The following is a 14,720-nucleotide window of genomic DNA, read 5'->3' on the forward strand; positions in this document are numbered from 1 at the left end:
CTTTCTATCCTGTTCCATTGATCTATATTTCTGTTTTTGTGCCAGTACCATACTGTTTTGATTATTGTAGCTTTGTAGTATAGTCTGAAGTCAGGAAGCCTGATTCATCCAGCTCTGTTTTTCTTTCTCAAGATTGCTTTGGCTATTCAAGGTCTTTTGTGTTTCCATACAAATTTAAAATTTTTTTGTTCTACTTCTGTGAAAAATGCCATTGGTAATTTGATAAGGATTTCATTGAATCTGTAGATTAGAACACTCTCTAACACCATGCATGAAAATAAACTCAAAATGGATTAAAGACCTAAATGTTAGTCTGGATACTATAAAACTTTTAGAGGAAAACATAGGCAGAACACTCTCTGACATAAATCACAGCAATATCTTTTTTGATCCACCTCCTAGTGTAATGGAAATAAAAACAAAAATAAACAAGTGGTACCTAATTAAACTTAAAAACTTTTGCATAGCAAAGGAAATCATAAACAAAATGAAAAGACAACCCACAGAATGGGAGAAAATATTTACAAATGAAACAACCAACAGGGGATTAATCTCCAAAATATACAAACAGCTCATGCAACTCTATATCAAAAAACCAAATAACCCAATCAAAAAATGGGCAGAAGATCTAAATAGACATTTCTCCAAAAAAGATAGATGTCCAAAAAGCACATGAAAAGATGCTCAACATCACTAATTATTAGAGAAATGTAAATCAGAACTATAATGAAGTATCACCTCACAGTGGTCAGAATGGCCATCATCAAAAAATCTACAAACAATAAATGCTAGAGAGGGTGTGGAGAAAAGGGAACCCTTCTACACAGTTGCTGGGAATGTAAATTGGTACAGCCACTATGGAGAATAGTGTGGAGGTTCCTTAAAAAACTAAAAATAGAGTTGCCATATGATCCAGCAGTCCCACTCCTGGGCATATATCTGGAGAAAACCATAATTCAAAAAGATACTTGCACTCCAGTGTTCATTGCAGCATTATTTACAGTAGCCAAGACATGGAAGCAACCTAAATGTTCATCGACAGATGAATGGATAAAGAAGATGCGGTGTATATATACAGTGGAATGTTACTCAGCCATAAAAAGAATGAAATAATGCCATTTGCAACAACATGGATGGACCTAGAGATTAACATACTAAGTGAAGTAAGTCAGAGAAAGACAAATATTATATGATATCACTTATATGTGGAATCTAATTAAAAAATGATGCAAATGAAAAAAACAAATGAAGTGAATAAGGAACTAAAAATACTTGATTCTGTGATAAATGAGGAGTAAAAAGTTTTCCATTAAGAAACAAAACTGGGACTTCCCTGGTGTGGCAGCGGTTAAGAATCCACCTGCCAATGCGGGGGACACGGGTTCAAGCCCTGGCCCGGGAAGATCCCACATGCTGCGGAGCAGCTAAGCCCACGAGCCACAACTACTGAAGCCTGAGCACCTAGAGCCCGTGCCCTGCAACAAGAGAAGCCACCGCAACGAGAAGCTTGCACACTACAATGAAGAATAGCCCCCGCTCACCACAACTAGAGAAAGGCCACGCACAGCAATGAAGACCCAACACAGCCATAAATTAAAAAATAAATTAAAAAAAAAAAAAAGAAACAAAACTGTCTATACCTCTGAAACTGAGCTAACAGTTTTTGGTAGTGGTTTAGTGGGTGTTTGTGGCGGGGGGGGACAGGGCATGGTGAAGGAGGAGGGGACACCCACCCAACCAACCATGTCAGTAGGTTAACCCTGGCACCAGTCAAATGACAGATGTCATGGCCAGATTGCTCTTGTATACTACAGATTTGGAAGATGAGGCCTGGAGAGTTATTGGAATCTTACAGTTCTACTCAATGACATTCAGTATGTTAACTTATAAAACAAAGATTCTTGGACATTCATCAGTTTGAACTGATAACTCTTACACTGTTTTATTTTTTAATTTGAGCTACTATGTCTGCCCTCCTGCCTATCTTATTTCTATCATAATATGAAAAATAAACAATTAAAATGCTTTTTTAGAAAGGTTTTATAGATTGGAGGAAAACTAAGTTTACCAATTCCATTCTTAGGAATTTTATTGGAGAATATCATATACTCACCCCTTGTTTCTTAGTTTCTTTGTTAACCAAAACTGATCAGTAAAAATTTCCACATCTGTAACAATATGTTCTGAATATTTCTTTTAGCTACATGAGAAGAAAAATAATTGCTGAAACATTTGACAAGTAAACTGAATTTTATATATCATAAAACCCATTATTCATGGCCAGATAGTGACACATAGGAGTTTGTGATTTGCTCAGTGGGTTGAAATCTTCAATTAGTACATTGGCTCCTGTTTACATTGTTGGAAGAGAAGACAAGAATTAACTGAAGAAATATATGCTTTCTCCTTGTTGAAAGTGGAAATGTGAAACTAAGTTTGAATAATGTAAATAATAGAATATTTAGGAACTTGGAGACAATTTGTTTTTAATTCTTAGTGAGCAAGACCTTTTTATTGTGTAACTTTTCCCCCCCGAACAGTTGTTTATTCCTACCAGTCTTTCAATTTGTTATATGGTGTGTTACACTTGAAAATTACTTTCACGTCCATTGTTATCTGAGACTTAGGGTAACACTGTGAGGTATTGGGTTGGCATTGTTATACCCATTTTACAAATGAAAGAACTAAGGCTCAAAGAGGCGTGTGACTTGTCCAGATTCTTTGAACTGAGTGAATGAGAGGAAGTTAAATTCAGAGGTTTATAGTCAGATTGGAACCCTCTTTTTGCCAGTTTTGTACCAGTTGTTTTACCCTGGATTATTTAATCCTATGGTCCTTATTCTTTTTTTTTTTTTTTTTTTGCGGTACGCGGGCCTCTCACTGCTGTGGCCTCTCCTGTAGCGGAGCACAGACTCCAGACACGCAGGCCCAGTGGCCACGGCTCACAGGCCCAGCCACTCCGCGACATGTGGGATCTTCCCGGACCGGGGCACGAACCCGTGTCCCCTGCATCGGCAGGAGGACTCCCAACCACTGCGCCACCAGGGAAGCCAGATCCTTATTCTCATGTAAAGAGAGAATATCTTCCTGATTGAGTTTTGTGCAGATTAAATTAAATAACATAATTAATATAAAGTACCTAGTATAGTGCTTGTCATGAATAAAAATTTAATAACACTTACTATATGCCAGGCATTTTTCTAGGTGCTAGGGATATACCAGTAAGAACATACAATTGGTCCCTGTTTTTATGGTTCTTAATTGTAATGGAGAAAAACAGGATATAAACAAGTAAAGTATAAACACATATATCATTTTTTTCTGAGTCATTCCAAGGCTTTTTGCCGCTGCATATAGGTCATAATAAATTGCAGGCACAAATTTATGTCAGCGATAGAATGTGTTCTTCTCTTAAATTAAGAATATAACACCTAAAATATTTTTCTTTCAGATTGTTTGTTGAGAAACATATAGAACTAAATGGAGCCTTACAGGAAGTATTAAGAAAAGATCATTCTTAAAAATTATTTTCTTATATATAAATATATCCTAGAAAAGATTCCTTCAGTTAACATTAGTTGAAAAGAAAAGCGATTGTAGACGTGAAATAAATGGTGGTGGTGATGGAGAGTGAAGTATGCAGGCAAGGAAGATTAAGGAGACCAGGGGCAGGATGATGGAAGAGGAGGATGTGAGACAGTGTGTAGAGAGGAAGAGTGAAAGGAGTGTTTGAGAAATGAATGAAGTTAGTAAGAGAATAGCACAAGAGCAAGTTCTTCATTTGAGACGAATGTAAAAGTCTCAGCTTACTCATGCATTCATTTACCTTCTCAGATGTTTAGGGAGCATTTAGTGTGCCTTCCTTGTTCTGAGCGCTCTATCAGGTGCTTGGAGATGAACTTAACTGGGGTTAAATGAACCCCAGTGAGGTAAATATTATGGACCTGGTGTCTAGGACCATACTAGCCCATACACCTTGGTGTAAATTAGCAACCTGCTTTCCCTCTTCAGGATACTGTACTTCCATGTGTAAGAAAATTGTAATAAATAAAAATTTGCAATGTCTGTAATGTGGACGATGTCCTTCTAGAAGGGGTACCCTTACGAATAATCTGAACATATGAAAGTGGTGGGCCAGCACTGGTTCATGGGAGGCTTGTAGGGCACAGAGAGGGGCCCTGGTGGATCTTGGTTCTCTTACACAATCCAGTCCCCCTAATAATCAGGGAATTCAAATAAAGCAATACCATTTGCCATTCTTTTGAAAGCAAGAATTTACTTTTGTTGAAATTAGAAATTATGGTAAATTTTTTTTGCTCAGTAATTGATAGCTTCAGTGTAAATTTACATAGCTCTTACATAAAATAATTTGACAGTATATTAAGAAGTCTAAAACTATTCACTATTTATAATAGCAGAATGCTAGAAATATCCCAGATGTCCATTAATAGGGAAATAGTGAATTAACTGTGGTACAGCCAACTAGTGGCATACTATATCACTATCAAAAGGGTTGCGGAAAGATCTCCAGGATATATCATTTACATGAGAAAACAAGGTGTAGAAAATTATGTATAGTATGCCAGCATTTATCTAAGAAAATGTATGGATAAGAATATATATAAAGTATTTGCTTATATTTTTTTTAAAAAAAGAGGAAAGATAAACCAGAGTAGAAACCAGGACAGTCATTAAAGCTACACATCTATGAGTGTAGTTGATTCTGTGGATTTGATTTAGAAACCATATAAATATTTTACATAATTATGAAACAAAACTGAATATGGAAGTATAATCCCCTCAAATCCAAAGCAAACTGAGCCTAACTGTTACCGCATCAGAAACGTGACCACATAGGCAGACCTGGAAAGCAACAATCACATAGTAGCAGTGAGCACAGCTGCCACCAGCTCATGGTCTCCGAATACCATTCCCTACTAAAAGAATTCCAGAATTCCTTAGAGAAATGACTAATTCCAGATCTGGGAAGGAAATGTGTAAAACAGCCTAGAACATCTTGTCATACCAGAAAGCAAACAGACCATCCAAGATTACTAAATTATGTAAAAAGGACTCAGAAGCCAACTCAAGGAGGCTCCCGCATTGGTCAGATGGAAGAATTTGATCATCAATAAGAATAGTAGCTGTGATGGATTAAAGCAGACCAAATATTCTGCATTCTCTGGACACATAAGTAATAATTAATAAAACCCTTTGGTCACCTTTAGCAGTTGTTCAGTTGTTAACCAAGTTGTTAACCCACTTATTATTTTGACAACTGGCGTATAGACAGAATCCATTCTGCCTTTTCCATAAGGACACCACCTCAAGGCAACCAAAGAGTTTTGGATGAATGTCTCTTTATAAAAGTATTCCAACTAATAAATGAAAGGGAGGTGATAGGGATTGCAAAATGGTAATATTCTGATTCTACAAAATAATAGCATTGTGGCATCACAAGAAACCAGCAGACTTTCTGTGCCTCCGATGGAAGTTTACAGCACCACCTGTGGAGTCTTCTTGCCAAATAAACAATCTGATCAAGCCTCTAGATCTAACTAATCTAACTACCAATTTATAAGAAGTCCAGGGGACATGAAACATTTAAAATAACACCATAGGGACGCAATCAGCAAAATCAGATTGTGGGAAACTATAGCACAAATCACATAATTTCTTCAACAAGTAACTTACAAATTAAAAGGAAGGGGAGAGAGGAAAAACATATTAAAAGAGACTTAATACATACCAATTGCAGTAGAACGAATCTCGATTAAAAGAAATAAATTATAAAATTGGGTATATATGTGAGATAATCAGGAAAATTTGACCTCTTACTCTATAGTTGATGATATTAGGAATTATTCATATTTTTAGATATGATAATAGTATTGTGGTTATATTTTTTAAAAAAGAACTCATTATTTAGTGATATATGCTGAAATATTTACATGTGAAATTTAGATATCTGGGATTTGCTGTAAAATAATCCTGGAGGGTGAGGCTTAAGTGGATGAGGATGTAGATAAAACAAGATTAGCCATGAATTGATAATTACTAAATTGGGTGATGGGTACATTGTAATTCATTATACTATTCACCTCATTTTTTATATGTTTGAAATTTTTTCACATAGTAATACTACTATTAGGAATTTTTCAGAGAGGTCAATTTTTTGTTGTTTTGTTTTCTAGGCCCTGTGGACTTTTATTTTAATTTAATTTTATTTATTTATCAAAGAGGGCAATTTTTTAAACTTAGATAGAACTGACATATAACATTATATTAGTTTCACTTGTAAATATGTATAATGATTCCCTATTTGTATAAATTGCAAAATGATCAGCACAATAAGGCTAGTTAACATCCATCACCACACATAGTTATGAATTTTTTTTCTTGTGATGAGAAATTTTAAGCTCTACTCTTTTAGCAGCTTTCAAATAATATAATACGGTATTGTTAACTATAGTCACCATGCTGTACATTACATCCCTAGGACTTACTTATTTTATAACTGGAAGTTTGTATCTTTTGACCACCTTCACCATTTCACCCACCCTGTACCCCCAAGCCCCAACCACTGGCATCACCAATCTGTTCTTGGTACAAAGAGATGTTTTCTAAAACAAAATGTTACATAGGTACATGGAGATGTGTATCACAGCATTATTCTGTTCTGAAACTAGAAATAAATGACTCACAAAGAAATGGTATATCAACTACATGGATTATCATATGGTCTTTAAATTATAATTATGTGGGTTATAAAGCAATATGGGAAATTTTTGTTTTAATAAATGGAAAAAAGACCACAAAATTCTGCGTGTACTGCTATGTGTGTAAAGAAGAGACTGTGCTCGGGAATAAAGATGCAGACCTACTAGAGAATGGACTTGAGGATACGGGGAGGGGGAAGGGTAAGCTGGGATAAAGTGAGAGAGTGGCATGGACATATATACACTACCAAATGTAAAATAGATAGCTAGTGGGAAGCAGCCGAATAGCACAGGGAGATCAGCTCCCACCTAGAGGGGTGGGCTAGGGAGGGTGGGAGGGAGGGAGATGCAAGAGGGAAGAGATATGGAGACATATGTATATGTATAACTGATTCACTTTGTTACAAAGCAGAAACTAACACACCATTGTAAAGCAATTATACTCTAATAAAGATGTAAAAAAAAAAAAGAAATGGTAGGTGAGTTATGGTTTTCAATAAATCTATAATTTATAAAAGAGACTGTGCTGATTTATGATTTACCATAAATGGTATTAATGGCATTGTGATTCATGGGGAACCATATGGCTTCAGAAATTCCATTCCTCTTATTGTTTAGCATTTGTATAATAAATAAAATATTGTAAAATTTTAGTATGGCTATATTAAGTTATTGCCCATGAATAGTTTTATAAGTTATATTTCCGGTGTTAATCATACTTTCAAAAAAATCTGGCGTGTTTCTGTAAATATAAGAATAAAGTTTACAAATAATAAGCCCTGCTTATAAAAAGCTAATATGTTTTTGGTTTGCCACATAATGTCAGAATTTGCATGCTATTTTGAAAACTCATCAGGAGAAAAATTTAAGAAAAGGATGGTACTGTAGAGTGTGATTAAAAATAGAAAAAAAACCTATATTATTTAATTTTTTTTAAGATTTTTTTTTTTTTGATGTGGACCACTTTTTTAAAGTCTTTATTGATTCCGTCACAATATTGCTTCTGTTTTACGTTTTTTGGTGTTTTGGCCGCAAGGCATGTGGGATCCCTGGTCCCCGACCAGAGATCGAACCTGCACCGCCTGCATTGGAAGGCAATCCCAACCACTGGACCGCCAGGGAAGTCCCTAATTTTATTATACCAAGCTAGATTAGTACAGTGCACAGTTTATCTTCATCTTCAAATTGCATGTGTATTACAGACAGCTGAAGTGGAATGAGTGTGTTATTTTCATTTGTGTATAAATCTGGCCTAGGTTTAATGGAGTATATCCAAGGGAAGCCATAATGTTTGTTTGAGCTTGTCAGTTACTGAGTGAAGGTGTGTTAACATAGGTTAGTTGGGTGACCATAGTCCGTCAGTCAAATTAGAGTGACTCCAAGGAACAAACTGCAATTCTCTGTACTTCAAAATATTTGTTCTCTAAGCTGGGAACGTGCTAATTTTCTCACTGGTTTGGGCAAAAATTTAGTAATTTATCCTAACTAACTATATGATGCTGCATTTAATGAAGATGATCTTTGTTATTATCTTTGTTATTAATTTCTTATGACAAATGCATGATTATACTCACTAGGCAAAACATTTTAATTATGGTTTAAAATTATATTCTACTTAGATTTTTGCAAATAAAATTCTAAGCTTTGTGAACTATTTTTTAAAACATTTGAATTTTAGCAGTTGAGAATAAATTATGAGGAAATTTGGAGTCTAATGTTATCAACAAAAGACTGTGATATAAAACCTAAATATATCAGAAGATATAATTTTGATTATGCCTTTTTTCTCTTCTAAGGTGATATTATTTACACACACTGCAGTATGTGTCTCCAGACATAAAGAGTGACTTGGATTGCTGAACGCTTCGTAATTTAGAGTTTAAACAAAAATTGTATTCCCAATTAATTGTGCCAAAGTTTTTAAAAAAACGTTATGGTCTTTTACTGTGTAGTATTTTGACGCTAATTAGGGTAAAAGGCCAATGGATAATAGAGTTTCTGGCATACATCTTTGATTTGATATCAGATAAAGATTTTTTTCCTAGTTGGTACATTGCTTCAAAATACAAATGCTAACTTATTTGACCAAAAAATGTTTCCAAATGTTAGAAAGTATTGTAGGCTGTCTTTTTTCTAATCACATCAGTCTAACCCAGGTTTGCTGATAATTTCAAGTTTTGTTGAAAATATATAACAAGGTCTTATGTATGTAAGTAATGAAGTTTCAGAAAATTAATTTCGATTCTGGCAATATTATTAATGATTCTATACAGAGAATTCAGATAATGGAGTTGTCAGATAGACTTTTTTTTTTTTTTGCGTTACGCGGGGCTCTCACTGTTGTGGCCTCCCCCGTTGCGGAGCGCAGGCTCCAGACGCGCAGGCTCAGCGGCCATGGCTCACGGGCCCAGCTGCTCCGTGGCACGTGGGATCTTCCCGGACCGGAGCACGAACTCGTGTCCCCTGCATCGGCAGGCGGACTCTCAACCACTGCGCCACCAGGGAAGCCCTCTGATCCATTTTGAGTTCATATTTATGTATGGTGTGAGATAGGGGTACCACTACTTCTTTTTTTTTTTTTTTGCATGTGGATATCCAGTTTTCCCAGTATCATTTGTTGAAGAGAATATTCTTTCCCTACTTAATGGTCTGGGCACTTTTGTGAAAAATGAATCAATCATAGATACATGGGTTTATTTCTGGATTCAGTTCTATTTCATTGATCTGTATGTTTGTCCTTATGCAAGTACCACTTTGTTTTGATTAGTATAACTTTGAGGTAAGTTTTGAAATTTGGAAGTTTGAGTCTGCTAGCTCTGTTCTTTTCAAGATTGTCTGAGCTGTTTGGGGCCCCTTGCAATTCTATATGAACTTTAGGATCAGCTTTTCCATTTCTTCAAAAAAGGCCTTTGGGAATTAGTTAGGGATTGCATTCAATCTGTAGATCATTTTGTTTAGTATTACTGTCTTAACAATATTAAGTCTTCCAACCCATGAATACGGGATGTCTTTCCATTTATGTAAGTCTTCTTTAATTTCTTCCAGCAATGCTTTAGAGTTTTCACTGTGTAAACCTTGCACCTCCTTGGTTAAATTTATTCCTTAGTATTTTATTTTTTTGCTATTTAAAAAAATGGTATTGTTTTCTAATTTCATTTTCTGATTGTTCATTAGTATTGTATAGAAATAGAACTTTTTTGTGTTGATCAGGTATCCCACAACTTTGCTAAAATTGCTTCTTAGTTCTAATAGTTTTTGTGGGTTTTCTACATATAAGATTATATCATGTGCATTAAAAAAATTTTAGAGTTTTACACCACTGTTTTCCAAGTTGCAGGGCACAGCCTGTTAGTGGGTTGTGAAATCAATTGAATGTGTAAGTTTTGTTTTGTGAAAATTTTGTGTATAAAACATATACATATGCATGTGTTTGAATCCTTATGTAAAATGTATTTCTATTTATTTATTTAATTTTTGGCTGCGTTGTGTCTTCATTGCTGCACGCGGGCTTTCTCTAGTTGCAGCGAGCAGGGGCTACTCTTCGTTGCGGTGTGCGGTCTTCTTATTGTGGTGGCTTCTCTTGTTGTGGAGCACAGGCTCTAGGTGCACGGGCTTCAGTAGTTGTGGCACGCGGGCTTCAGTAGTTGTGGCACACGGGCTCGGTAGTTGTGGCTCATGGGCTCTAGAGTGCAGGCTCAGTAGTTGTGGCTCACGGGCTTAGTTGCTCTGCGGCATGTGGGATCTTCCCAGACCAGCGCTTGAACTCGTGTCCGCTGTATTGGCAGGCGGACTCTCAACCACTGTGCCACAGGGAAGCCCCCTAAAATGTATTTCTTACTGTGAATTACAGTAAAAAATGTTATGCCATATTCAGAACATATAACTGGAATATAAAATTGTGGGATTAGTGAAAGGTGAAAGTCCTAGCAGATGCCTTTCATAACCTTGGAAATGATAATTCTATATGGGAAGCTGTTTTCTGTGTACAAAAATAATTGAGCAAAAACTATACTCTCTGTTCATTGGTCACTTTGTGAATAATTAAGCTTGTGAGATTTTTGCTTTTCATGCTCCCAAGGAATCAATTCTTAGCCTGTTTCTGGTACCGTGGAAAAGTTTCTTACTGAAACTCAAGATATTTTCCTGAGAATGTATTTTATTAAAGATAGTAATCTAACTATTAAATTGCATACAATACTTATTACAAATGAAAAAATAACAGAAAGACACATTATGAAGGATATTATAAGCTACAGAGATATCTTTTACTCTCCAAAAGATACAAGTTATTAAATATAATAAATTTGTATTTTCAGTAATTGTATTAATATCAAGTTTACTGAATATAGTAAAGAATAAGGGAGAACTTACAACTTTTTAATGCAAATGAAGTACCTTAAAACATAACTGTTGTACACAGATACAAAACTATTATTTTATAGAAAGATAAAATTATCTTTTTAATAAAATGCACTAGGCTCTTGACAGGATGTCTTTTCCAATCTAATAAGCTGTGTTTGATTTTTCTAAATTGTTGTGCGTGATGTTAAATTGCATCTTTTATCTACAAGTAGTTTTGTGGGGGTTATGGGCTGTGTATTGTAAAGGACGTTAGGACTGGTAGTATCACCAGTTGCCCTCTGCCCTCTTTCCTCCACTCCCCATCTACTGACGAGGTATCTTCCCAGTGGTCCACATGTCTTCCTGACATTCTTTTTACTAAATTATACAACTCAGTGTGTATTAGAATGATCCCGGGCTTCAGAATCAAATAGGACTGTGTCAAATTCTCCTTCTCCCTTATGTTAACTTTATGACTGTCGACAAGTCACTTGACTCCTCTGAAGCCTTAGTTTCTGTTGCCATATAACGGTACTAATTCAGGGTTACGTTGAAGAGTAAATGATATTATGCTGTGTATATGACATGTCAAACATGGCATGATAAATACTCAATAAATGGTAGCTATTAAAATACCTGAGTTCTGATCAGTACTCAGTAATTGGTAGTTCCCTTTCTACTCCCAACCAAAACTTTTACATATGCCCTATCGTTTTCAAGTAGAGGCTAACTAATTCTAGTAAGCTCATCTGTGCTGCTGGGTGTTTGTTAGTTACTGGACTTTTCCCATATAATTGTGTGGACTTTACTGGTCGTCTTGTGATGCATTAAGCTTTGGGTGATGGGAATTGTGGAGTTGCCTTGCTGTCTGATATGAAAATGTGAATATATTGGGTGTGTCTGTTTTTAAGGTACAAAAACCCCACAGATAATAAAAAAGTACCTTTATTTTCCTCTTCTGTAGTTATGTGCTGCTCATCTCCCAACTGCATCAGAGGCACCAAATCATTATCAGGCAGTGTGTCGTGCACTGTTTGCAGAGACAATGGAGCTGCATACATTTCTGACTAAAATTAAGAGTGCAAAGGAGGTAAGTACTACTGCTTTCCTATTTAATGGCATTGTGAAAGAGAAACCTGAATTTTCAACATTTCCTATCATATTATTTAAAATGTTTATTGCCATCCTTCTGATGAGTTCTGAAAATCATTCAGGAAAGAAGCAACTTAGGCAGAATTAAATCTGTTCTTTAAAATGTTGCTGTGTGAATCCATTTAATAAAACAAAGATTTTCATAAAGCTTCCTTACAAATGGAAAATAAATGTTACTGAACTGGTTTAGTCAGTTTCCCATGTGACTTGCTTTTCACCCTCTTTCTGCCACTCTTCTTTTGTCCATTGTAAAAAAATGTTAGTGTGTCTTTCAGGAAGGGATAAGGATGCAGAGAGGAAGCTACACATCTGATAATTGTGGATGTGATTAAATATTTAATGCAGGAGATGTGAATTAACTTTCAGATAATCCAGAATCTCATTTTAGCTATTTTATTTATTATCTGTCAGTGTCTATGAGTTAAAAATACTATGTGTACCCACCCACAGTGGGCCACTAGTCACTGCATGAGGCAGGGGCTGGCAGCCAACCAGGCCGGGGTCCAGCCGCACTCACCAGCGCACCCACAGCAGTCAGCACCGCTGCAACTGAAGGCCCATGCAGCCCACAGAGGGTCACTTCTGTCGCATATAGCCCTGGTGCCTAGAGGGGAGTGTGCTGCTGGACCCCATAGAATGTCTCCTATAGAAGGCCACTTATCCAAGAATGGGAAATACAGCTGACCTACTTAATACATAAAAATAAACCTTCCAAACTCTGTACTACGGAATAGAAAGAGTACAGAGGCAGGGTGGGGGTAGAGGGAGCTTTCCCTTTTTACTTCATATAATTTCTGTATTTTTCAATTTTTATAAAATTTTGTGTAATAAAAACATTTTAGTTGAAAAAAAATTACATATAGAGTCCAAAGAGAATCATTCTAATTTATTTATAAGGTGAATTGCCATATTTTACATCCCACAGACAGTTGTGAAGATTCTTGAGATCTATGTAAAGCACCTGGCACGTAGTAAGAGCTCAGTACATGATCAGTGGTGGGTATCATTTCTTTTGTGACTGAAGTATGGAGTTTATCTGAAACACTAGTTTAAAACCCACTATGATACACAGTTTGGGGAGAGACACATATGGGATGTGTAAGAGAGAAAGGAAAATGCTAACCTATATTAAATAAAGTATGACTAATTAGTTCTGGTAATATGTATGTTTATTCAGATCACCCTTAATAAATCACCTTAAATAAATCCATTTTATATGTATGAATAAGAGGTCCAAGCATTCCTCTTTAGTTCTAACCAGGATACTGCTTATAGTCTGTCTTTTTTGATAGGCTAATGAAAAGTTATGTCTATTTTTCTAGGAATTTATAGAATTGGACCCAAGAAGAAAGTCTTTAACAGGGTAGAAAGGGTGAACTAATTGTTATTTGAAGAATAATTATAAATACGTCATAAGCTAGCTTTTCCTCCTGGACAGAACCAGAGGACAAAGGGTCCAGTTAAAAGCTTCCGGGTAAACATCCAAAAGCACATCCTCAATTAAGGTTTAGTAAAGAGTAGATTTACTAAAAAGATTACTTATTTTTTTGGTAATTGTCTTCTCTAGCTTGTTGGAATTGAGATTGTCTTCTCCAGGGAGGCTAGTGTTATTTTTAGGGCATAAGTAGAGTCTTGTGGGGTTAATTTGCTCTTGATGAAAACTTTGCTTTGCCCAACAAATTCTTAGAAAGGGATTATTTATTTAAATAAAAGTCTATTTAAAGAAAATGCTGACAAATGGAGTAAAAGAACACGAGTGTTTGGAACCATTGGTGGCTTTTGTGATGCCCACAGAGACTAGCCAGGCCCTGGTCAAGGTTGGGGACCCTTGAGGTCAGGGTTTTGGCCATATCTCACCCTGTCAACTTCTGGCACCATCCCACATCTGGGTCTTTATAGACATGAGTTTTGTCCTGTTTACTCATCTCCTACTCTTGTTCCTTACTTTGCTGATCTCTTCTCAACCTTTTCCATTCTTTTTCTTTTTTTATAGAGCAGGTTCTTATTAGTCATCAATTTTATACACATCAGTGTATACATGTCAATCCCAATTGCCCAATTAATCACACCACCATCCCCATCCCACCACTGCTTTCCCCCCTTGGTGTCCATATGTTTGTTCTCTACACCTGTGTCTCAACTTCTGCCCTGCAAACCAGTTCACCTGTACCATTTTTCTAGGTTCCACATACATGCATTAATATACGATATTTGTTTTTCTCTTTCTGACTTACTTCACTCTGTATGACAGTCTCTAGATCCATCCACGTTTCAACAAATGACCCAATTTCCTTCCTTTTTCTGTGTGACTAATATTCCATTGTATATATGTACCACATCTTCTTTATCCATTCGTCTGTCAGTGGGCATTTAGGTTGCTTCCATGACCTGGCTATTGTAAATAGTGCTGCAGTGAACATTGGGGTGCATGACTCTTTCTGAATTATGGTTTTCTTAGGGTATATGCCCAGTAGTGGGATTGCTGGATCATATGGTAATTCTATTTTT

At 36.1% G+C, this 14,720-nt stretch overlaps 1 protein-coding gene across 2 annotated transcripts in view; it reads left to right on the forward strand.

Annotated features, from left to right (window-relative positions):
* Positions 1 to 14,720, forward strand: part of SPIRE1 (spire type actin nucleation factor 1) — a 188,453-nt gene that overhangs the window by 103,264 nt on the left and 70,469 nt on the right. For both annotated transcript variants that reach the window (XM_081253238.1, XM_081253239.1), the window contains exon 4: positions 12,025 to 12,150. In XM_081253238.1, the coding sequence (XP_081109364.1) occupies positions 12,025 to 12,150 (126 nt within the window). The remainder of the gene's footprint in view (positions 1 to 12,024; positions 12,151 to 14,720) is intronic.

The sequence above is a fragment of the Mesoplodon bidens genome (assembly GCF_964165515.1).
Source record: "Mesoplodon bidens genome assembly, chromosome: 13".
Taxonomy (NCBI): Eukaryota; Metazoa; Chordata; class Mammalia; order Artiodactyla; family Ziphiidae; genus Mesoplodon; species Mesoplodon bidens.